This window comes from Oncorhynchus clarkii, chromosome 23 (assembly GCF_045791955.1).
Source record: "Oncorhynchus clarkii lewisi isolate Uvic-CL-2024 chromosome 23, UVic_Ocla_1.0, whole genome shotgun sequence".
Classification (NCBI taxonomy): Eukaryota; Metazoa; Chordata; class Actinopteri; order Salmoniformes; family Salmonidae; genus Oncorhynchus; species Oncorhynchus clarkii.
This window is the reverse complement of record NC_092169.1, coordinates 34,306,143-34,332,154: the sequence shown is the minus strand read 5'-3', so window position 1 is coordinate 34,332,154 and position 26,012 is coordinate 34,306,143. Positions and strand designations below refer to the sequence as shown.

The following is a 26,012-nucleotide window of genomic DNA, read 5'->3' as shown; positions in this document are numbered from 1 at the left end:
TCACAAATCTCAACTGGTTTGTTATATGGACCTTCATAAAGTGTGTGTGAGGTGAAGTCTAATTCAGAACTGAATGAACTGACGCTGTGTTTTCAATTACAGACTCCACTTTATAGGCTTATCTACTAGAGGACAGTCTCCTCTCTCATCTACAGTATATTAACAACCCCTTTCAGGACCTGTACAAATATTTACAATACATTTGCCCCCCTCCAATACAGCTTCAGAATTTAAAATGAGCCGGGGGCAAAGACAATGAAAACATAATTCAGATTTTCCCTTGCAGGTTGTTAGAGCATGGATCTACATTTTAATACACAACATTAGGTTAGGATTTCTTTTTTCTTCTCATTTTGTTGGATGTTTGATACAAAAGAGGGATTAAGGGGATGAGATGACAAAATACACAACGAAGGACAGATGGGTGGCTTGAGTGCACTAATGAAATGTCTTTCAGCGCTCAGGAGAGAAAGAGGAAGAGAACAGGGAGGAAGAGAAAGGAGAGGAAGAGAGGACGAGAGAAAGTAGAGCCTTTTATTACTCTCCGGAGGCTTTCAGCCCGTCTAAAACTGAGACCTGTAAAGAGGTGTGATACATCTCATGTACATTCACAGCCTGGTCTAATCTGAAGAGGAGAACATGGTCCCCCGAATTCACAAAAACATACTTCATTGTTTGGTTTAATCATGTCACCCATTAACTGTGCCTAATTGACACATTTTTAGCTATAACTTCCCAAGTCTGTTGGAGTGGATCAGTTTGAACAAAGTGAGGTGTAGAATCACATCTATTTAATAGTATTCCCTGCCAAATAGGCTTTGTGCGATTGAGTCTCAGAGCTACACTTCCCCTGGCTTAGGCAATCCTCCTGCCAAACACACACGCACAAACCAGACATTGATTGTGTCAATCACAGAACATTTCCTAGGATTCCTACCTGCAGGAAAACTAGTGGACATTACTGGAAATACCAGTAAAAGCATAGTGCCTCAAATTGCCCAAACCTCCTGTCCCTATGCACACACCTTTTTCTCCCCGTCATCCCATTCAGACTAGGAGAGAAGGAAGAGAAAGCAGGACTTCTTGCACTCTGCTGCTGCTGGGCCTGTAACTTAGCAGGCTGTATTGGAGCACAGTCAGTCCTGATCTCAGTGTACGTGCACTCAGCCTGTCTACCCGTCAGCTTCTAAATTAGTTTGACCTCAAATTCTTATCAGATGGATCAGCTGTTAAACCAACATCTTCATCAGTTTTTATCCACTACAAAAGGCCTATCCATTGGTGCAGCGCAATGTTAACTGGAAAGGCAAGGGAAAATCTATTGGGTATTGGGTGTAGGAGCTGGGAAATAGCAGTTAAGAGGTTCACCTTGACCTCAGGCACTTAGACAGGTGTGTGGTGCCGAGCTTGGAGTAGAATACTGATTTACCCTAGGCTGGGTCCTGAGGGACAAGAGGAAGCAAGTTACTGACAGAGTTATCACACACAGAGAGAGAGCGAGCGCAAGCGAAAGAGACAGACCGACACAGAGACAGAAGGGGGGGAGGAAAGACAGCCAGACAGAGATGGAGAGAGAGATGAGTGAGAATTTGTGTGAAAGACTAGAAAACAAAGGGAAATTAGATCATGGCGCCAGAGAGATTCAGAGAATGAGCAGCGTCGGCTACATTCTGAAGAGTTTCAACCCTTCACACAAGTCTACTATAAACAATTGACTGAAATCAAAAAAAACATTAATTTTATTCATTTACAAACAAAAACAAAACAAAGCCTTGCCACCTGCAGCATTGTAAACATGATCATTTTTATACATGTATTTTTACACACGAGTGTCAAATTATGACAGGCAAATATTCAGAATATTTTATTTAAATTGCATGACTTTATTTGGTATAAAATACATTCATTGTTTATACATGTCCATAAAACGCAAACATTTTAATATTTAACACTGGTCTGTTTTGTGGTCAAATGTGCAAATATGCTTAAAAAGCTTACCCTGCAATTATTTGTGCCCTTCACATCTTCCCTTAAAATAGCTTACATTCTGAAGAACCAAGTGTCCTGTGTTCCCTCCACAGTGTGAACAAAAACAGCATGAACAGACTAACACAGCATTGAACAGAAGATAAACAAATAAATATAGTGCAGTTCAGAAAGACTTAAAAAGGTAGACTGCGAAATTATGTGGCCACAAGCAGCTCCACAAATATTGAGATGAGCGAGATTCTGGACTTTGCTCTCAGTCACACAATATCTGCTCATGCGCATGTGTTCGCTGGTAGCTACAAAGACAGAGGAGAAGTTGAGCCTCGCTCTTAGTTTTTGCGGAAATTGACCCACTATGGACCACTACCACGTCATGTCCCTGAGTCTCTTTAAATGAATGTGAAAGTAAGTGGCACATTTGATTTAGAAATTTCCTAGAACTATGTGCATGGAAACATTCACCAAAACTTAAACACATCAATGTATACTCTATGGGCCTGTTCCCTGGACTATAAGGAATAAGGATATTGTCTTTTGAGCCTGCTGTTTAGTCCATGACTAGGCTTAGTCTGTGTTCGGGAAACTGGCCCTAAATAGTTTAATGGTAGCGATATTCTCCATTGTTTGCTTGAGATACATTGGACCCTTGACTGCCACTCAGTGAGCAAACACAAACCCTGCCGTTCTCTCGATGAGAGTTAGGACCGGACAGAACTGGTACCCGTCTAAGCTGTAGTTCATTATGTTCTGTCCAGTCCTCTAGTCCTTGATCAGTGACCATTCAGACGTTTGACAAGTGATTAATCAGACAGGCGGCCTCAGAGGAGCAGCTGAAATGTAATTTCCATACTTCAGCCTGCTGCTGCGGAGGACATGAATTAGAGGCAGCAGACAGGACACTAGTTCCAGCTACCCCCCCTACCGCACTTCCATCAGCTTCAGCAACAGCACCTCTTTCAGGGTGACCTCTAGGCCTCTCTCTCCTGGTCCTCCAGTCCTGAGACAGGATGATGTCCAGCCTGGTTGCCCCACCTAAGACCATACAGAAATAAGTTGTTAAACTGTTTTTGTTGATTCATTTAAATAAACTGTATCCATATGTATGGTTGAATTGTGTTTTAAATGGTCAAATAAATACCTTCATCCCCGGCCCCATCTCCACACACACTGGTCGAGCTCCCAACCCCGTCTCGGACTATCACACATTGGACGTCGGAGAGGCAACGGAGGGTCACCCCCTTGAACTGGGCCTGGCGGGACAGCAGGGGGACGTGGTGGGGGGCGGGGTGGAACACTGTATCCTCCTAAGTGAACGAGTGAGTGAGTGCTTTGCGCATGGCATCCTCCTGCATAAATTAAAGAATGTATTAATTTACTAAGAAATGTGTTTGACATAGTTAATGTACCTGCACCAGTCCCAGGTGTGTGTCTGTGAGGAGGAGCTGGGCCCAGGGGTCAGGTCTGGGGTCAGGGGTCGTTGTCACACCAACGCTGGTGTAAAGCAGCAGTCTAACCTCTCCCAGAAGAGGCTTCTCTCTGAAAATACAAAAATATTTTAGTTTTATTTTGATATATATATATATATATATATATATATCTCTATATGACATCTACTTTGTACATGACACAAGTCATTTTTACAACAATTGTTTACAGACAGATTATTTAACTTGTAATTCAATGTATCACAATTCCAGTGGGTCAGAAATTCACATACACTAAGTTGACTGTGCCTTTAAACAACCTGGACATTTCCAGAAAATGATGCCATGGCTTTAGAAGCTTCTGATAGGCTAATTGACATCATTTGAGTCACTTGGAGGTGTACCTGTATTTAGAGGCCTACCTTCAAACTCAGTGCCTCTTTGCTTGACATCATGGGAAAATCAAAACAAAATCAGTCAAGACCTCAGAAAAAAAAATTGTAGACCCCCAGAAGTCTGGTTCATTCTTGTGAGCAATTTCCAAACGCCTGATGGTACCACATTCATCTGTACAAACAATAGTACGCAAGTATAAACACCATGGGACCACACAGCCGTCAAACAGGTCAGGAAGGAGACGCATTCTGTCTACTAGAGATGAACGTACTTTGGTGCGAAAAGTGCAAATCAATCCAAGAACAGCAGCAAAGGACCTTGTGAAGATGCTGGAGGAAATGGGTACAAAAGTATCTATATCCACAGTAAAACAAGTCCTATATCGACATAACCTGAAAGGCTGTGAAGCCACTGCTCCACAACCATCCATAAAAAAGCCAGACTACGGTTTGCAACTGCACATGGGGACAAATATCATACTCTTTGGAGAAATGTCCTCTGGTCTGATGAAACAAAAATAGAACTGTTTGGCCATAATGACCATCGTTATGTTTGGAGGAAAAAGTGGGATGCTTGCAAGCCGAAGAACACCATCCCAACCGTGAAGCAGCATCATGTCGTGGGGGTGCACTTCAAAAAATAGATGGCCTCATGAGGGAGGAAAATTAGGTGGATATATTGAAGCAACATCCCAAGACATCAGTCAGGAAGTTAAAGCATTGTCGCAAATGGGTCTTCCAAATGAACAATGACCTCAAGCACACTTCCAAAGTTGTGGCAAAATGGCTTAAGGACAACAAAGTAACGGTATTGGAGTGGACATCACAAAGCCCTGACCTCAATCCTATAGAAATGTTGTGGGCTGAACTGAAAAAGCGTGTGCGAGCAAGGAGGCCGACAAACCTGACTCAGTTACACCAGCTGTCAGGAGTAATGGGCCAAAATTCACCCAACTTATTGTGGGAAGCTTGTAGAAGGCTACCCGAAACGTTTGACTGAAGTTAAACATTTTAAAGGCAATGCTACCAAATACTAATTGAGTGTATGTAAACCTCCGACCAACTGGGAATGTGATGGAAGAAATAAAAGCTGAAATAAATCATGCTCTCTACTATTTTTCTGACATTTCACATTCTTAAAATAAAGTGGTGTTCCTAACTGACCTAAGAAAGGGAATTGTTACTAAGATTAAATGTCAGGAATTGTGAAAAACTGAGTTTAAATGTATTTGGCTAAGGTGTATGTAATCTTCCGACTTCAACTGTGTGTGTATATATATATATAATTATATGTATTATATATATATATATATATAATTATATGTATTATATGTACATACATACATACATACATACATACATACATACATACATACATACATACATACATACATACACACACACACAGCTCAAAAAAATAAAGGGAACACTTAAACAACACAATGTAACTCCAAGTCAATCACACTTCTGTGAAATCAAACTGTCCACTTAGGAAGCAACACTGATTGACAATAAATTTCACATGCTGTTGTGCAAATGGAATAGACAACAGGTGGGGACCACAGACCACTTCTCAGTTCCTATGCTTCCTGGCTGATGTTTTGGTCACTTTTGAATGCTGGCGGTGCTTTCACTCTAGTGGTAGCATGAGACGGAGTCTACAACCCACACAAGTGGCTCAGGTAGTGCAGCTCATCCAGGATGGCACATCAATGCGAGCTGTGGCAAGAAGGTTTGCGGTGTCTGTCAGCGTAGTGTCCAGAGCATTGCGGCGCTACCAGGAGACAGGCCAGTACATCAGGAGACGTGGAGGAGGCCGTAGGAGGGCAACAACCCAGCAGCAGGACCGCTACCTCCGCCGTTGTGCAAGGAGGAGCGGGAGGAGCACTGCCAGAGCCCTGCAAAATGACCTCCAGCAGGCCACAAATGTGCATGTGTCTGCTCAAACGGTCAGAAACAGACTCCATGAGGGTGGTATGAGGGCCTGATGTCCACAGGTGGGGGTTGTGCTTACAGCCCAACACCGTGCAGGACGTTTTTCATTTGCCAGAGAACACCAAGATTGGCAAATTCACCACTGGCGCCCTGTGCTCTTCACAGATGAAAGCAGGTTCACACTGAGCACATGTGACAGACGTGACAGTCTGGAGACGCCTTGGAGAACGTTCTGCTGCCTGCAACATCCTCCAGCATGACCGGTTTGGCGGTGGGTCAGTTATGGTGTGGGGTGGCATTTCTTTGGGGGGCGCATAGCCCTCCATGTGCTCGCCAGAGGTAGCCTGGCTGCCATTAGGTACTGAGATGAGATCCTCAGAACCCTTGTGAGACCATATGCTGGTGCGGTTGGCCCTGGGTTCCTCCTAATGCAAGACAATGCTAGATCTCATGTAGCTGGAGTGTGTCAGCAGTTCCTGCAAGAGGAAGGCATTGATGCTATGGACTGGCCCGCCCGTTCCCCAGACCTGAATCCAATTGAGCACATCTGGGACATCATGTCTCGCTCCATCCACCAACGCCAACTTGCACCACAGACTGTCCAGGAGTTGGCGGATGCTTTAGTCCAGGTCTGGGAGGAGATCCCTCAGGAGACCATCCGCCACCTCATCAGGAGCATGCCCAGGCGTTGTAGGGAGGTCATACAGGCACGTGGAGGCCACACACACTACTGAGCCTCATTTTGACTTGTTTTAAGGACATTACATCAAGTTGGATCAGCCTGTAGTGTGGTTTTCCACTTTAATTTTGAGTGTGACTCCAAATCCAGACCTCCATGGGTTGATACATTTGATTTTCATTGATCATTTTTGTGTGATTTTGTTGTCAGCACATTCAACTATGTAAAGAAAAAAGTATTTAATAAGAATATTTCATTCATTCAGATCTAGGATGTTATTTTAGTGTTCCCTTTATTTTTTGGAGCAGTATATATATATATATATATATATATATATATATATATATATATATATATATCTTTACTTCTCAACTGCGCACTGACTTGCTTTCCTTGAAACACAGACACTGAATAGAAGAAATAGCGCTATAATATTTGAGCTATCCTTTCAAGAACAGGAAATACTACTACCTGGCCATGTTACTGTGTAGGAGGTAGACCAGGTCAGCTATGGTCTTGTGGAACTGGCCAGACAGCCTGAGACTACTACCACTACTACTACTACTACTACTACCACCACCATACCGGTTCATGTTGCCGTGGACGAGGTAGACCAGGTCAGCTAGGGTCCTGTGGAACTGGCCAGACAGCCTGAGTTCAGCATTCAGCAGCAGGTCAGGTGCCTGGGCCTTCCAGTCCAGAGACAGAACCATCAGGTTCTCTACCAGGAGGGGGTGTTGGGACACTCTCTGGTCCCCAGGACAGAGGACCCCAAGCATGGTGTGGGTGAGGGCCTGGGTGAGGGTCTGGCTGTGGGTTTGGAGGTATAGGGTGCAACTGAAGCTTTGTTTAAAAAAAAAAAAAAAAAATCTATATTTAAGCAACATTTCTTAGTAAACTACTTTACAATCTACTTATATTCAAGTGCTGGCCTATCTGAAAAAAAATTGACCGTTTGATTAACGATCGTTCTTGATCCACTGTTGGCTCCAAGCACCCATTTATTTGTTTAGAGGATAAGAGGTAAGCACCTTGGTTCTGTCCTTTACCTGTGGGTGTAGAGGGTGAGGACACACTCCTCACTGGAGGCCTTGAGACGCAGGCTCTGACCGCCAAAACCCACCTGGATGGATATAAACTACATGACCAAAAGTATGTGGACACCTGCTCATCAAACATCTCATTCCAAAATCATGGGCTGCGTGCTCGATTTTATACACCTGTCAGCAATGGGTGTGGCTGATATGACCAAAACCACTCACTCGAAAGCATGTCCACATACTTTTGTATATACACTACCGTTCAAAAGTTTGGGGTCACTTAGAAATGTCCTTGTTTTTGAAAGAAGAGCTCATTTTTTGTCCATTAAAAAAGCATCAAATTGATCAGAAATACAGTTTAGACATTGTTGTAGTTAATGACTATTGTAGCTGGAAACGCCAGATTTTTTTTAATGGAATATCTACATAGGCGTACAGAGGCCCATTATCAGCAACCATCACCCCTGTGTTCCAATGGCACGTTGTGTTAGTTAATCCAAGTTTATAATTTTAAAAAGGCTAATTGATCATTAGAAAACCCTTTTGCAGTTATGTTAGCACAGCTGAAAACTGTTCTGCTGATTAAAGAAGCCTCACAAGTCCTCAACTGTCAGCTTCATTAAATAGTACCCGGAAAACACCAGTCTAAACATCAACAGTGAAGAGGCGACTCCGGGATGCTGGCCTTCTTGGCAGAGTTCCTCTGTCCATTGTCTGTGTTCTTTTGCCCATCTTAATATGGCTTTTCTTTGCAGTGCTGCCTAGAAGGCCAGCATCCTGGAGTCGCCTCTTCACTATCGACATTGAGACTGGTGTTTTGCGGGTACTATTTAATGAAGCTTCCAATTGAGGACTTGTGAGCCGTCTGTTCTCGTACTCTTGCTCAGTTGTGCGCTGGGGCCTCCCACTCTTTATATTCTGGTTAGGGCCAGTTTGTGCTGTTCTGTGAAGGGAGTAGTACACAGTGTTGTACGAGATCCTCAGTTTCTTGGCAATTTCTCGCAAGGAATAGCCTTCATTTCTCAGAACAAGAATAGACTGACGAGTTTCAGAAGAAAGGCCATTTCTTCTGGCTATTTTGAGCCTGTAATCAAGCGATGGCTGTAATCAAGCGATTGTTGAGAGCCCCGAGACAAAAGTACAAAGGACTTTTATAGCCAAGATACACCCCTTTAAACTATACATCAACAGATGTATAGAATGGGTCGTTCTCTGGAATGACCTTTAGGTTTTATCACCCAAAAGACATGGTAAATCTCCTGTCAGTGCCATCTCCCAGAGGCCCATCCTCAGTAGAACACACACACACACACACAATAGTTATAAGAATAATCTTTTCTGATGCATAAAACAACCATTTGATGAAATGTTCCACCATAGTACGCCTACGTAGATATTCCATTTAAAAAAATCAAATAAGCCGTTTCCAGCTACAATAGTCATTTACAACATTAAATGTTTACACTGTATTTCTGATCATTTTTATGTTATTTTAATGGACAAAAAATATGCTTTTCTTTGAAAAATAAGGACAATTCTAAGTGACTCCAAACTTTTGAACGGTAGTGTATATAGTGAATATATAGAAAAATCTGGATGCTGATAAAGATAGATACAAATCTTAGTAGGTACAAAGAAAAATGATTAATTGGTAGAACAATAAAATGTATACAATATACATTTTTTCAAATAAAAAAACAGCCTACCAGGATCTCCTTAACCTGTAGCAGGGGGAGGTGGTGGAACACTGTCAGAGGCGTTGTCTGATCTGTCGTGTCAGGGTCAAAGGTCAGGGCGTAGAGGCAGGACTCCAATAGGAGAACAAGGGCGAGGTGTGGGTGGGGCTGGCTGCAGTTAGCCACGCCCAGCCAGTAGAGACCCAGTAGTCTCTGTGAGGTGAAGACGGAGGGGAGGACGGACTGGAGACAGCCCAGGAGGGTGGATACGGGAAGGGACTGGAGTTTAACCAGAGCCTCTGGGAACTCCACCAGGCTCTGAAAGAAAGAGAAAATGTTTTACTTTATTAAAGCAATGTTACATATGTGCGTTCAGTTTGATTCAACGTTTGCTACGTTGCTTGACGTTTGCACTGAACGACACGTTTACCCAAAATGGTGCACATCGTTCTTCAGCAGCCTTTGCGGTGTGGCCAGATCAATATGGGTGTGACCATTTGAAATCGTAAAACTCGTGCAGAAAACACCATACAAAATCTCCCTCTGGGCCACCATAATCACACTGTTCTGGTCGTTAAATACAGTGCCATCTCCATTGAATTAAACGTTGGAAACCGTTTCCTCGTAGTGAACGCACCCATGGTATCAATAACAGCAAAGGCTTTATTATTTAATCACAATTATTCTATGTTTGTTTACGAAAAGAAAACACACCCCATAATACACCTGAACATCATCAGTCCTCTGATTTCCATGCCCAGGAATAAAGATATTCTCTGGGCCTGTGGAAGTGGTGTTGTTACGCTGCTCTGGAGGGGGCTGTGACTTGGTGCTCTTGGCTCCACAAGTGACACAATGTTGGTCCTCCACAATCTCGATCTGGTCCTTTGATGGCCACAGCGCCTTCTTGGTTATACTCTGTTCCTCTGACTTAGATAGAGCTTCCTCTCCACCCTCGTTCTCTGATGTACACTCCAGTTCTCTGATGGGACTTGGATCTTCTGACTTAGCTAGAGTTTCATCTCCACCCTCGTTCTCTGATGTACACTCCAGTTCTCTGGTGGAACTTGGATCTTCTGACTTAGCTAGAGCTTCCTCTCTGCCCTCCTGCTCCAATGAACACTCCAATACTCTGACAGGACTCTGTTCCTCCAACTTAGGTAGAGCTTCCTCTCTGCCCTCATGCTCTGATGTACACTGCAGTTCTCTGACAGGACTCTGTTCCCCAGACTTAGCTAGAACTTCCTCTCCGCCCTCCTGCTCCAATGAACACTCCAGTTCTCTGCTGGGACTTGGCTCGGCTGAATTAGCTTTAGCTTCATCTCCACCCTCGTGCTCGGATGTACACTCCACTTCTCTGATGGGACACTGTTCCTCCGACAGAGCTTGAGCTTCTTCTTTGCCCTCATGCTCTGATGTACACTCCAGTTCTCTGACAGGACTCTGTTCCTCAGACTTAGCTAGAGCTTCCTCTCTGCACCCTTGCTGCTCCAATGAACACTCCAGTTCTCTGACAGGACTCTGTTCCTCCGACTGAGCTTGAGCTTTCTCTCCGGCCTCCAACTCCGATGTACACTTCAGTTCCTCCAACTTAGGTAGAGCTTCCTCTCTACCCTCATGCTCTGATGTCCACTGCAGTTCTCTGATGGGACTCTGTTCCTCCGACTTAGCTAGAGCTTCCTCTATGACCTCCTGCTCCAATGTACAAGCCTGTTCTCTGCTGGGACTTGGTTCTTCTGACTTAGCTAGAGCTTCCTCTCCACCCTCGTGCTCTGATGTACACTGCAGTTCTCTGATGGGACTCTGTTCCTCCGACTGAGCTAGAGCTTCCTCTCTGCCCTCCAGCTCCGATGTAGAAGCCAGTTCTCTGCTGGGACTTGGTTCTTCTGACTTAGCTAGAGCTTCCTCTCCACCCTCGTGCTCTGATGTACACTGCAGTTCTCTGACAGGACTCTGTTCCTCCGACTGAGCTAGAGCTTCCTCTCCGCACTCGTGCTCTGATGTACACGGCAGTTCTCTGACAGGACTCTGTTCCTCCAACTTACGTAGCACTTCACCTCTACCCTCCTGCTCCGATGTACACTCCATTTCTCTGATGGGACGTGGTTCTTCTGACTTAGCTAGAGCTTCCTCTACACCCTCGTGCTCTGATGTACACTGCAGTTCTCTGACAGGACTCTGTTCCTCCGACTTAGCTAGAGCTTCCTCAATGACCTCCTGCTCCAATGTACAAGCCAGTTCTCTGCTGGGACTCTGTTCCTTTGACTGAGCTAGAGCTTCCCCTCTGCCCTTCTGCGCCGATGTACACTCCAGTTCTCTGATGGGACTCCGTTCCTCCGACAGAGCTTGAGCTTCTTCTTTGCCCTCGTGCTCTGATGCACACTCCAGTTCTCTGACAGGACTCTGTTCCTCCGACTGAGCTAGAGCTTCCTCTCTGCCCTCCAGCTCCGATGTAGACTCCACTTCTCTGATGGGGCTCTGTTCCTCCAATTTAGGTAGAGGTTCCTCTCTGCCCTCCAGTTCCGATGTAGACTCCACTTCTCTGATGGGACTTGGTTCTTCTGACTTAGCTAGAGCTTCCTCTTTGCCCTCCAGCTCCGATGTACACTCTAGTTCTCTGATGGGACTCTGTTCCTCCGACTGAGCTAGAGCTTCCTCTCTGCCCTCCAGCTCCGATGTAGACTCCAGTTCTCTGATGGGACTTGGATCTTCTGACTTAGCTAGAGCTTCCTCTCCGCCCTCGTGCTCTGATGTACACGGCAGTTCTCTGACAGGACTCTGTTCCTCCAACTTACGTAGCGCTTCCTCTCTGCCCTCCTGCTCCGATGTACACTCCATTTCTCTGATGGGACGTGGTTCTTCTGACTTAGCTAGAGCTTCCTCTACACCCTCGTGCTCTGATGTACACTGCAGTTCTCTGACAGGACTCTGTTCCTCCGACTTAGCTAGAGCTTCCTCTATGACCTCCTGCTCCAATGTACAAGCCAGTTCTCTGCTGGGACTCTGTTCCTCTGACTGAGCTAGAGCTTCCTCTCTGCCCTCCTGCGCCGATGTAGACTCCACTTCTCTGATGGGGCTCTGTTCCTCCAATTTAGGTAGAGGTTCCTCTCTGCCCTCCAGCTCCGATGTAGACTCCACTTCTCTGATGGGACTTGGTTCTTCTGACTTAGCCAGAGCTTCCTCTCTGCCCTCCTGCGCCGATGTATACTCCACTTCTCTGATGGGGCTCTGTTCCTCCAACTTAGGTAGAGCTTCATCTCCACCCTCGTGCTCTGATGTACACTCCACTTCTCTGATGGGACACTGTTCCTCCAACAGAGCTTGAGCTTCTTCTTTGCCCTCATGCTCTGATGTACACTCCAGTTCTCTGACAGGACTCTGTTCCTCAGACTTAGCTAGAGCTTCCTCTCTGCCCTCCTGCCCCAATGAACACTCCACTTCTCTGATGGGACTTGGTTCTTCTGACTTAGCTAGAGCTTCCTCTCCACCCTCGTGCTCTGATGTACACTGCAGTTCTCTGACAGGATTCTGTTCCTCCAACTTAGGTAGAGCTTCCTCTATGACCTCCTGCTCCAATGTACAAGCCAGTTCTCTGCTGGGACTTGGTTCTTCTGACTTAGCTAGAGCTTCCTCTCCACCCTCGTGCTCTGATGTACACTCCAGTTCTCTGACAGGACTCTGTTCCTCCGACTTAGCTAGAGCTTCCTCTCTGCCCTCGTGCTCTGATGTACACTCCAGTTCTCTGACAGGACTCTGTTCCTCCGACTTAGCTAGAGCTTCCTCTCTGCCCTCCTGCTCCAATGTAGACTCCACTTCGCTGATGGGGCTCAGTTCCTGCAATTTAGGTAGAGCTTCCTCTCTGCCCTCCAGCTCCGATGTACGCTCTAGTTCTCTGATGGGACTCTTTTCCTCAGACTTAGCTAGAGATTTATCTCTGCCCTGGTGCTCTGATGTACACTGCAGTTCTCTGACAGGACTCTGTTCCTCCGACTGAGCTAGAGCTTCCTCTCTGCCCGCCAGCTCCGATGTAGACTCCAGTTCTCTGATGGGACTCTGTTCCTCCGACTTAGCTAGAGCTTCCTCTATGACCTCCTGCTCCAATGTACAAGCCAGTTCTCTGCTGGGACTCTGTTCCTCTGACTGAGCTAGAGCTTCCTCTCTGCCCTCCTGCGCCGATGTAGACTCCACTTCTCTGATGGGGCTCTGTTCCTCCAATTTAGGTAGAGGTTCCTCTCTGCCCTCCAGCTCCGATGTAGACTCCACTTCTCTGATGGGACTTGGTTCTTCTGACTTAGCCAGAGCTTCCTCTCTGCCCTCCTGCTCCAATGAACACTCCACTTCTCTGCTGGGACTCTGTTCCTCCGACTTAGCTAGAGCTTCCTCTCTGCCCTCCTGCGCCAATGTAGACTCCACTTCTCTGATGGGGCTCTGTTCCTGCAATTTAGGTAGAGCTTCCTCTCTGCCCTCCAGCTCAGATGTACGCTCTAGTTCACTGATGGGACTCTGTACCTCCAACTTAGGTAGAGCTTCAGCTCTGCCCTCATGCTCTGAAGTACACTCCACTTCTTTGATGGGACTTGGTTCTTCTGACTTAGCTAGAGCCTCCTCTCTGCCCTCCTGCTCCAATGAACACTGCAGTTCTCTGATGGGGCTCCATTCCTCCGACATAGCTAGAGCTTCCTTTCCACCCTCCTGCTCCAATGTATACTCCAGTTCTCTGATGGGACTTGGTTCTTCTGACTTAGCTAGAGCTTCCTCTCCACCCTTGTGCTCTGATGTACACGGCAGTTCTCTGATGGGACTTGGTTCTTCTGACTTAGCTAGAGCTTCCTCTTTGCCCTCCAGCTCCGATGTACACTCTAGTTCTCTGATGGGACTCTTTTCCTCAGACTTAGCTAGAGATTTCTCTCTGCCCTGGTGCTCTGATGTACACTGCAGTTCTCTGACAGGACTCTGTTCCTCCAACTTACGTAGAGCTTCTTTTCCACCCTCCTGCTCCAATGTACACGCCATTTCTCTGATGGGACTTGGTTCTTCTGACTTAGCTAGAGCTTCCTCTCTGCCCTCCTGCTCCGATGTACAAGCCAGTTCACTGATGGGACTGTGGTCCTCTGTTCTCCAATCCACTTCTTTACCTGTGCTCTGTTTATTTGCAAATTCTATGGTGTTGTGGGCTGGGTACAGGCTCGGTACTGTGCTGAGGACAGTGTTGTGGACTAGGGGCAGTTTCATTTCTGGTATTTTGTTGAGGTAAATATATTTCTGCTGGAGTCCAGTTGACTCCACTGGCTGTAGAACCTGAGTGAGCTTATTGTGAATGATCCTGAAGTCTTGAGTTAGCTCTGTGCTGATGTGATGCACAAACGGCAGCTCACTGACCATAGAGAACACCTGACTGTCTCGGACCAGGGAGTACATTTGACTCTCTCTGACCAATGAGAATACCTGGCTATCTTTGACCACCGACAGCACCTGACTTTCCCTCACAACCTGACTGGACCAGTTGGAGCTGGCTCCTCCCCCAGCTCCAGGCTGCAGACTCCCAGCCCCTCCCCCAGCTGCGGGCTGCAGAACTCCTGTACCTTCCCAGACCTGCTGCAGGATCCTGGGGGTGGAGCTGCGAAGGAGACGGCCTGTGTCCTGAAACATCCAGGAGAGCCCCCTGCTGACCAGAGAAACCATCCCAGAGACCTCTTCCCCCAGAGAGTCTAGCTCCTGCTCCCCTCCAATCCCAGAGATCTGGCATACCCTTCTAACCAGAGCACTTAGTCCAGAGACAGAGAACTGGTTCTCCTCCTCTGGCTCCTCCTTCCGCTCCTCCTCCTCCCTAAACACCCTGCTAACCGGAGCGCCCAGCCTGAAGCTCTGCTCCACCTCTTCCCTCCTGGCCCCAGCCTCCCCCTCCTTGTCATTCTTCCTGTGGCCCTCCACCGTCATCCTGGATCGATCCATCATGACACGACTGAACTGGCCCTCCAAAGCCTCTAGCGGAAGGCCGCGTACCGCCTGGCTGCGTCTGTGTCTGTCCTGCCGAGTGGCAGTGTGTGTTGCCTGGCTGTAATTGTGTGTGTCAATCTGAGACAGAGAGGGTGTGTGTGTGTCAAACCGAGAGGGAGAGGTCTGTGTGTATGTTGAGCTGCTGCTGGCCTGTGGGAGGTGGGCACGGTCTGTTCGTTCCTCCGTCCACCCATCTATTCCTCCTCCGTCTCCTCTCTGCAGATAGGATACAGCAGTGCCTAATGAGGTCCCTGCAGGGCCACCGTAGCGGGCTCCGGCCCTGGACAGGTCTCCTCTGCAGCAGTCAGTTGCCAGGACCCCTCCCAGGACGATGCAGCCATCAGGTAGGCCTGACAGGACACCTGGGCTCTTGTTAGCAGGCCCGGGTAGCCCCTCCGGCCCAACGGTACATACATCAGCCTGCTGGACCAGGAGGACAGGTGTCTGCTGGAGGGCCCGGTTTCTTTCCTCGTCTCTGTCCCCAGGTTCAGACCAGGCCTCCTCACCCCAATAGAGTCCTCCCTCTTCCCTCGCTCTACGCAGAGGTAGAGCTCCCTCCAGCCACCTATAAGACACTCCAACCCCAGATGCTGATTGATGATACAAGTCCCACTCTTCCACCACCTCTCCTTCCAATCCCTGCTGCAGGCTGTCCCATTCCAAGGCAGTGGGAGTGAGAGTGGGGTTGGAAGTGAGAGTAGGAGTCCCTGTCCGGTGGACTGGGGAGGCCCTGGCCCTCCTCTGGCTCTCTACATTAGTACTACTGCAGGGACGTCCATGGTCCTCAGCCGCACCGAAGCTCCACCCGTTTACCCCAGCCTGCAGAGAGGAGACGGCCTGAAGATGCTGAAGGGCTCCAGCTCCAATCTGAAGAGGTACAGCATAACATGCTGAAGGATGACGAGAGACAGAGACAGGAGCCTCCATAGGCATGGCCTTTGTCTGGGTGAGAGAGAAAAACATGATAAATAACTTCTGCTTCATGTTTCAAATTTTTGAAACAAGTCATTCCTCATAACCAGGTAGCCTGTTTGTTTTTAACAGAAATTGTTCATTCGAAAGTAAAAGGACTGATAAGAAAGCCACAGTTAACCCACATTGCCAATGAAAAAAATGAACCTTTTCAAGTATTTATTAAAGCATGTCTGTTTTCTTCTGTAGACAGAACATTAATCAAAGCATTAACAAGCCAATGGAGTGACGACCAGAGAGAGAGACGGGGAGAGATGTAAATACACTAACGTCTTGCTTTGTGTACAATGTGCTTTCACAAAACGCTAGTCGTTTTCTCTGAGGTGGGCTCTGAAAACCCTGCAGGAAGGTAATGGGTTTGAAATATGTGCATATTAAACAAAGAAAACAAGCCAAGGGAACAGGCATTTCATGCTCCATAAAAGTCTGTATTAGGCTGTGTGTGCGTGCGTGAATGCATTAGGCCGAGGCAGGGGACAGGAGTAGCCATTACATTATTATCTAACAATTTGCAAAGAAGATGTGAAACCCGACCTGACTAGAGCTGAGATGGCGACGTTCAGAGCACTCACATACACATGGAATAATGTATTGGGCATGCTGTGGAGATAGATACGCAGCCTACACCATAGTCTGACAGACAACATGTGAAGTGGGTTTATCTTATACACTTCATCTCTATTTTATCTTTTTGTTAGAAACATTTAGCAAATTTGCCCCATTGTTAGTTAGTAAAAGGTTTGCCCTTCCACTAGCACAGTATCCATCTATGAATGTACGGGTTTATGTCACTGTGTGTACGTACCATAACCGTACAGCTCTGTAGTTGAGGAGAGAGCACAGAGCTCCTCTGTTGTCTAGAGTCTCCCTTCTCTCCTGCTTCAGCGAACACATCCATCCTGTTGCTTGAGAAGGAGGTAGCCATATAATTAAGAATTAGAACACTAGAAATCATCCATATTGGTAAAGTAATTTAATAGGATCTCGATAAGGCAGCGGTTAAGCCAGAGGACATGGATCTCTCTCTCCCTCTCTAGATCGATAGACTCTGGGTACTAACTCCTAAACTTGGGATAGGGTTAATTATCAGGTATCCTATTGAAATATTGAGTGCCTAGGTTTAGAGGGTCTACACCAGAAGTTAATGGTTATCTGTAGGAGGAAGGTATAATAGTGTGTGCAATTAAGCTTGGAATGTGCTGAGTGCAGGGAAAGTGATCACGTGGCAGTCATTGATAAGGGGAGAGAGCCATGGATTAGTGATGAAGGGGGTCGAGGTCAGGTCACGTTAAGGGAGAAAGAAAAGTTTACGGGCACATTATTTAGTTTCCTGCCTAGCAGTAGGAGAAATGACCTCACCTCAGCGTAGGAGAAAGGGTTAAATATCAGTGCTTGTGTGAACAATGCAGCTGTATTGATCCTCTGGGAAGAATAAACTTGGTTAAGCTTTCATAGTGTCAGTTGAGTTTTTACTCTGAGAATTAGAACCTAACAATATATAAAAGATGAGGGGTGGAGGTTCAGAGCAATTGGGGGTTTATCCCCCTGGCAGTAACTTTCTTTTCCAAAAGTGATTAAAATTATTTTCATGCTGTGACACAAGAGACTCGTGCACATGTGCAGACACACACACACACACATTAATAGCGTAATACATTTAGCCCTCGCTAAGTCTGCTGTCAGATATCTTCTTGAGCTGTATATTTGGTTTCGCTCGGTGTTCTCCTCCCCCCCACACTTCCAGATAGAGGTTGCATCACAAATAGCACCCTGGTTCCTGTATAGTGCACTACTTTTGACCAGGGAACATAAGAAATAGGGTGCCCTTTGGGACGCAGCCCAGTATTGTACTTTATGTTAATCCTACAATCTACACGCACACAGTCATTCTGCTTCACTTCACAGCTAGGTGAGTGTCTCATAATCCTTATCCAGACATTGGGGCTATTTGCTATTCAAATCGAATAATGTGTGTGCGCGAGTACGCGTGCGACACATTTTACTAGACGTCCTCATAAGAATCATAAAACAAACAAAAAAAATCTAAAGTGTGGACATTTTGCCGGTTCTCACTTGTAAAAAGGCTATTTTAGGCTTAGAGGTTAAGTTTAAAGGTCAGGGGTTAGAACTAGGGAAATAGTATTTTGAATTGAAACAGATTGTTGATCCCCAAAACGTCCTCACAAGTACAGCAAGACAGAGGTGTGTGTGTGTGTGTGTGTGTGTATGTACAGTGGGGAGAACAAGTATTTTATACACTGCTGATTTTGCAGGTTTTCCTACTTACAAAACATGTAGAGGTCTGTAATTTTTATCATAGGTACACTTCCACTGTGAGAGACGGAATCTAAAACAAAAATCCAGAAAAATCACATTGTATGATTTAAAAAAAATGTATTTGCATTTTATTGCATGACATAAGTATTTGGTCACCTACCAACCAGTAAGAATTCCGGCTGTGTGTGTGTGTGTACACAGTGGCGCAAAAAAGTATTTAGTCAGCCACCAATTGTGCAAGTTCTCCCACTTAAAAATATGAGAGGCCTGTAATTTTCATCATAGGTACACTTCAACTATGACAGACAAAATGAAGAAAAAAAATCCAGAAAATCACAGTGTAGGATTTTTTATGAATTTATTTGCAAATTATGGTGGAAAATAAGTATTTGGTCACCTACAAACAAGCAAGATTTCTGGCTCTCACAGACCTGTAACTTCTTCTTTAAGAGGCTCCCCTGTCCTCCACTCGTTACCTGTATTAATGGCACCTGTTTGAACTTGTTATCAGTATAAAAGACACCTGTCCACAACCTCAAACAGTCACACTCCGAACTCCACTATGGCCAAGACCAAAGAGCTGTCAAAGGACACCAGAAACAAAATTGTAGACCTGCACCAGGCTGGGAAGACTGAATCTGCAATAGGTAAGCAGCTTGGTTTGAAGAAATCAACTGTGGGAGCAATTATTAGGAAATGGAAGACATACAAGACCACTGATAATCTCCCTCGATCTGGGGCTCCACGCAAGATTTCACCCCGTGGGTCAAAATGATCACAAGAACGGTGAGCAAAAATCCCAGAAACACACGGGGGGACCTAGTGAATGACCTGTAGAGAGCTGGGACCAAAGTAACAAAGCCTACCATCAGTAACACACTACGCCTACTACGACTCAAATCCTGCAGTGCCAGACGTGTCCCCCTGCTTAAGCCAGTACATGTCCAGGCCCGTATGAAGTTTGCTAGAGAGCATTTGGGTGATCCAGAAGAAGATTGGGAGAATGTCATATGGTCAGATGAAACCAAAATATAACTTTTTGGTAAAAACTCAACTCGTCGTGTTTGGAGGACAAAGAATGCTGAGTTGCATCTAAAGAACATCATACCTACTGTGAAGCATGGGGGTGGAAACATCATGCTTTGGGGCTGTTTTTCTGCAAAGGGACCAGGACGACTGATCCGTGTAAAGGAAAGAATGAATGGGGCCATGTATCGTAAGATTTTGAGTGAAAACCTCCTTCCATCAGCAAGGGCATTGAAGATGAAACGTGGCTGGGTCTTTCAGCATGACAATGATCCCAAACACACCGCCCGGGCAACGAAGGAGTGGCTTCGTAAGAAGCATTTCAAGGTCCTGGAGTGGCCTAGCCAGTCTCCAGATCTCAACCCCATAGAAAATCTTTGGAGGAAGTTGAAAGTCTGTGTTGCCCAGCAACAGCCCCAAAACATCACTGCTCTAGAGGAGATCTGCATGGAGGAAAGGGCCAAAATACCAGCAACAGTGTGTGAAAACCTTGTCAAACGTTTTCTGTAAGTCTTCACCTCTGTCATTGCCAACAAAGGGTATATAACAAAGCAATGAGAAACTTTTGTTATTGACCAAATACTTATTTTCCACCATAATTAGCAAATAAATTCATAAAAAATCCTGCAATGTGATTTTCTTTCTCATTTTGTCTGTCATAGTTGAAGTGTACCTATGATGAAAATTACAGGCCTCTCTCATCTTTTTAAGTGGGAGAACTTGTACAATTGGTGGCTGACTAAATACTTTTTTGCCCCACTGTATGTATGTATGTATGTATACACACAGTTGAAGTCGGAAGTTTAAATACACTTAGCCGAATACATTTAAACTCAGTTTTTCACAATTGTTGAAATTTAATCATGGTAAAATTCCCTGTCTTAGGGAACCACTTTATTTTAAGAATGTGAAATGTCAGAATAATAGTAGAGAGCATGATTTATTTAAGCTCTTATTTCTTCCATCACATTCCCAGTGGGTCAGAAGTTTACATACTAATTAAGTGTATCTGGTAGCATTGCCTTTAAATTGTTTAACTTGGGTGAAATGTTACGGGTAGCTTCCCACAATAAGTTGGTTGAATTTTGGCCCATTCCTCCTGACATAGCTGGTGTAACGGAGTCAGGTTTGTAGGCCACCTAGCTCGCACATGCTTTTTCAGTTCTGCCAACAAATGTTCTATAAGATTTGAGGTCAGGGCTTTGTGATAGCCACTCCAATAGCTTTACTTTGTTGTCCTTAAGCCATTTTACCACCTCATGATGCCATCTATTTTGTGAAGTGCACCAGTCCCTCCTGCAGCAAAGCACCCCCCACAACATGATGCTGCCACCTCCGTACTTCACGGTTGGGATGGTGCTCTTCGGCTTGCAAGTCTCCACCTTTTTCCTCCAAACATAATTATGGCCAAAGAGTTATATTTTTGTTTCATCAGACCAGAGGGCATTTCTCCAAAAAGTATGATCTTTGTCCCCATGTGCAGTTGCAAACCGTAGTCTGGATTTTCTATGGTGGTTTTGGAGCAGTGGCTTCTTCCTTGCCGAGCGGCCTTTCAGGTTATGTCGATATAGGACTTGTTTTACTGTGGAAATAGATACTTTTGTACCATTTCCTCCAGCATCTTCACAAGCTCCTTTGCTGTTGTTCTGGGATTGATTTTCGCACCAAAGCACGTTCATCTCTAGGAGACAGAACGCATCTCGTTCCTGAGCGGTATGACGGCTGTGTAGTCCCCATGCGTACTATTGTTTGTACAGATGAACGTGGTACCTTCAGGCATTTGGAAATTGCTCCCAAGGATGAACCAAACTTGTGAAGGTCTACAATTCTTAGCTGATTTATTTTGATTTTCCCATGATGTCAAGCAAAGAGGCACTGAGATTGAAGGTAGGCCTTGAAATACATTCACAGGTACACCTCCAATTGACTCAAATGATGTCAATTAGCCTATCAGAAGCTTCTAAAGCCATGACATCATTTTCTGGAATTTTCCAAGCTGTTTAAAGGCAGTCAACTTAGTGTATATAAACGTCTTACCCACTGGAATTGTGATAGTGAATTAAAAGTTAAATAATCTGTCTAAACAATTGTTGGAAAAATTACTTGTGTCATGCACAAAGTAGATAACAAACTTTAGTTTGTTAACAAGAAATGTGTGGAGTGGTTGAAAAATGAGATAATGACTCCAACCTAAGTGTATGTAAACTTTGACTTCAACTGTGTGTGTGTATGTATATATTTGTGTATGTATACATTTGTCTCTATATACTGTACATGCACACACCTCATTTTAGAGCAGCCAAAACGATCCCAATCGTCTCAGTCCATTATCTGTTCAGCCGGGTGTACACTACACGATTTCTACACGATTTTGGCCATGACAAATTTTTTGGAGATCGGACAAAAAAAATCCCCATGTCGTTGCTTTCTCTGGGCGCACAACCGACACTCGTTTAATTTGAGCAGGTCAAAGACGTAATGGGAAGGGCTCTGAAGTTCACAAGCAATGTTATTCAATTCAAAATGTTGGCTAGATATTTCAACTCTGTATGGCAAGCATGAATGTCTGACTGAACATTTATGAGGCTACCAGTCTCATCGACAGGCCTGTAGTGGAGATTCAAGTTCCTTGGTGTCCACATCACCAACAAACTAACATGGTCCAAGCACACCAAGACAGTTGTGAAGAGGGCACGACCAAACCTATTCCCCCTCAGCAGACTGAAAAGATTTGGCATGGGTCCTCAAAAGGTTCTACAACTGCACCGTCAAGAACGTCCTGACTGGTTGCATCACTGCCTGGTATGGCAACTGCTCGGCCTCCGACCGCAAGACACTACAGAGGGTAGTGCATACAGCCCAGTACATCACTGGGGCCTAGCTTCCTGCCATCCAGGACCTCTATACCAGGGAGTGTCAGAGGAAGGCCCTAAAAATGGTCAGAAACTCACATGGCCTCCCGGGTGGCGCAGTGGTCTAGGGCACTGCATCGCCATGCCAGCTGTGCCATCAGAGATTCTGGGTTCGAGCCCAGGCTCTGCTGCGACCGGGAGGCCCATGGGGAGGGGCACAATTGGCCCAGTGTCATCCGGGTTAAGGAGGGTTTGGCCGGCAGGAATATCCTTGTCTCATTGCGCACTAGCGACTCCTGTGGCAGGCCGGGCGCAGTGCACGCGGACACGGTCGCCAGGTGTACAGTGTTTCAACTCCAACACATTGGTGCGGCTGGCTTCCGGGTTGGATGTGCATTGTATCAAGAAGCAGTGCGGCTTGGTTGGATTGTGTTTCGGAGAACAGCTTCCCTTCCAGCCACAAGACTCCTGAACATCTAAATCAAATAAACCCCCCCCCCCCCTATTTTTTACACCGCTGCTACTCTCATCTATGCATAGTCACTTTAATAACTTTACCTACAAGTACATATTACCTCAACTAAAAAGTTAAATAATCTGTCTAAACAATTGTTGGAAAAATTACTTGTGTCATGCACAAAGTAGATAACAAACTTTAGTTTGTTAACAAGAAATGTGTGGAGTGGTTGAAAAATGAGATAATGACTCCAACCTAAGTGTATGTAAACTTTGACTTCAACTGTGTGTGTGTATGTATATATTTGTGTATGTATACATTTGTCTCTATATACTGTACATGCACACACCTCATTTTAGAGCAGCCAAAACGATCCCAATCGTCTCAGTCCATTATCTGTTCAGCCGGGTGTACACTACACGATTTCTACACGATTTTGGCCATGACAAATTTTTTGGAGATCGGACAAAAAAAATCCCCATGTCGTTGCTTTCTCTGGGCGCACAACCGACACTCGTTTAATTTGAGCAGGTCAAAGACGTAATGGGAAGGGAAGGGTATCGGTACCCCCCCCCCCCCCCCGTATATAAAGTCTCGCTATTGTTATTATTTACTTTTGTTTCTTATTTGTATTTTTTAACTGCATTGCTGTTTTTATTATTATTTATTTCCCCAGCTAGGCCAGTTGAGAACAAGTTCTCATTTACAACTGCGATGTGACCAAGATAAGGCAAAGCAGTGTGACAAAAAAGCAACAGTTACATGTGGGATAAACAAAAGTACAGTCAATAACACATAAGTAAGCATTTCACTGAAAGGTCCACACCGGTTGTATTTTCGCGCATGTGACTAATAAAATTTGATTTGAGCCACAGCTCATAGCTATGTTAAATCTAATCACATTATTTTTGCGAAACAACCTTAGAGAATTCCACGACCAAGTGAATAACCTTGTAGTGTGCGACACCCGCCTGCGCTACAGTTTAGTCTGCGCACCATTACGTTGGCAAGACAAAAAAAGGTGGTTTAATGTGAGAAACTGTCCACCCGGCTTCACTATGGTGGCTGCATGTTGTCGTATCTGTGTTTTAGCTTTGTTTTGTCTGTCTGCTATCTTTCAGTGTTAGAGATGTGAACCCCACAAGGATATACGACCTCTGAACTTCTCCAAGATTGCATTCTCAATATCACCCACTAGCACGAGCGGACATCCATCTCATTTGACTAGCTCGTCCTCTCCATCTCCTGTCTTCTATCTTTGTCTCCTTCACTCACCCTCCATCTTTTCTCCTCACACTCCCTCGCAGACGCTCCCTCCCACTACATCTCCCTCCATCCATCCATCCCTCTCAATCCCCTCTCCAAATCATATCTTCTGTCTAAAGCCTGCAGGAGAAAGTGCTGTGCCGCTGTTAGGGGACGTTGTCTTGCGGAGTAAATTACAAGTCAGACAGGAGTAGTAGCTGTAACACCAGAATATCAGATCACACAACCAGGCCTAGAAGCCAAAGAACACAGGCCTAATGTGATCCCCCCCACACAGAGGCTGAGAGAAGAGAGAAGCCTGCTGTGTCCTACTCCATCAGTGGTCTACAGGAGAGAGAGAGAGAGAGAGAGTGTGGGTGTGTGTGTGCTCCCCACTTACACTTCAATTGGCGGGAGCAGTGACAAATGGTTTTATTTGGTTTTCATGCCAGACAGATGGAGCAATGGGTTTTATTTAGTCTTCATGCCAGACTGATCAACACTAGGCAATAAGCAACGCTGTGGAGGACCACAATGTAAATAAGCCTCCGCCTTTATGGTGTTTAGATCCTCATTTTTTTATTTATGTAACGTCATCTCCGACTGGAGAAGCCTACTGGTCTTATAGGCCCAGTGCATTCAAAAATCATATTGCACAACAGCTGATGAAACTACCGCCTGTCTTTTTCACCATTTTAAATGGAAAACCATTACAGTAAGGTATCTAATTGTTACCCAGAAATTAGAATACCCATCCAATGCCATGTTAGTGTAGTTGCAATGTAGTGGAGAGGGAGTTCAGGTGTGTGTGTGTGTGTGTGCATGCGTGTTAACTCACCCAGGATGGAAAAGCCTGGAGAAGTCGGTCAAGGAAAGGCTGGAGAGAAGGCCACTCTGGGAGAAAACATAAGATACACTGTATTACACACACACTTTCACTAGTAAAAACAACTGGATGTTGCAAACATAAGAGGTCCCACCAAAGGACATAATGGAAACTAAGCTCCAAATGGTTTTGAAAATATGGAGACATCGAATATGCTGTTCCTGATCTATACATTTGTCGTCCTTCCAAAGACCGGGCAATTACAGTGTTTAGTGAAAGTCAACACCCCACATTTTACAGCCTTAAAACATAATTTAAAAAAATATTACATTAGATGTTTTCCTACCAATCTACTCCACATTTTCTAAGTGAAAGAGAATGTATTGAAATTCTTTCAAATCATAAAAAAAAGTTATTTCTGTCTATATTTTTCAGCAGGACAATCAAACTAATTCCAAAGTCAGACCAGAATGGCTTTCCAATAGGTGTTGAGTGTTCCAGTCTCAGTCCTGAATTCAATTTGCTTGAAAAGCAGAGAAGTTTAAATCAAAGTTTTATGCACCGAATACAACCTTACAGTGAAATGCTTACTTAAGTACGTTCTTGGATAAGGGCTTGTAAGAAGAATAAGTGTTAAGAAATGACTTACTAAAATTAACTTAAGTAAATAAAAAAAGTGACTAAGCATAGTTCGGGTAGCCATTTGATTAGCTGTTCAGGAGTCTTATGGCTTGGGGGTAGAAGCTGTTAAGAAGCCAATTTGGACCTAGATTTATCATTCCGGTACCGCTTTCCGTGCGTAACAGAGGAAACATTCTATGACTAGAGTGGCTGGAGTCTGACAATTTTTAGGGCCTTCCTCTGACACCAGTGGAGGTCCTGGATGGCAGGAAGCTTGGCTGGGGCGCAGTCAGAGTCCGAGCAGTTGCCATACCAGGCAGTGATGCAACCAGTCAGGATGCTCTCGATGGTGCAGCTGTAGAACCTTTTGAGGATCTGAGGACCCATGACAAATCTTTCCAGTCTCCTGAGGGGAAATATGTGTTGTCATGCCCTCTTCACAACTGTTTTGCTGTGTTTGGACCATGATAGTTTGTTGGTGACATAGAAACCAATGAACTTGAAGCTCTCGACCTGCTCCACTACAGCTCTGTCGATGAGAATGGGGAAGTGCTCGGCCCTCATTATCCTGTAGTCCACAATCATCTCCTTTCCCTGCATT

The 26,012-nt window shown here is 45.3% G+C and overlaps 2 protein-coding genes across 2 annotated transcripts in view; both read right to left on the bottom strand.

The window, feature by feature from the left end:
- Window positions 1-2,907: 2,907 nt before the first annotated feature.
- Window positions 2,908-17,006, bottom strand: LOC139381277 (uncharacterized). The gene is made up of 7 exons (XM_071124740.1): window positions 16,913-17,006; window positions 9,169-9,456; window positions 7,472-7,545; window positions 7,008-7,232; window positions 3,396-3,525; window positions 3,174-3,293; window positions 2,908-3,021 (listed from the first exon to the last, which is right to left on the bottom strand). The coding sequence occupies exons 1-7, from the start codon at window positions 17,003-17,005 to the stop codon at window positions 2,908-2,910; spliced, it is 1,044 nt and encodes a 347-aa protein (XP_070980841.1). The 5' UTR covers window position 17,006.
- Window positions 17,007-24,798: 7,792 nt separating this feature from the next.
- Window positions 24,799-26,012, bottom strand: part of LOC139381276 (kinesin-like protein KIF16B) — a 45,162-nt gene continuing 43,948 nt past the window's right edge. Inside the window, exon 17 of the mRNA XM_071124739.1 lies at window positions 24,799-24,858. Within this exon, the coding sequence (XP_070980840.1) occupies window positions 24,799-24,858 (60 nt within the window). The remainder of the gene's footprint in view (window positions 24,859-26,012) is intronic.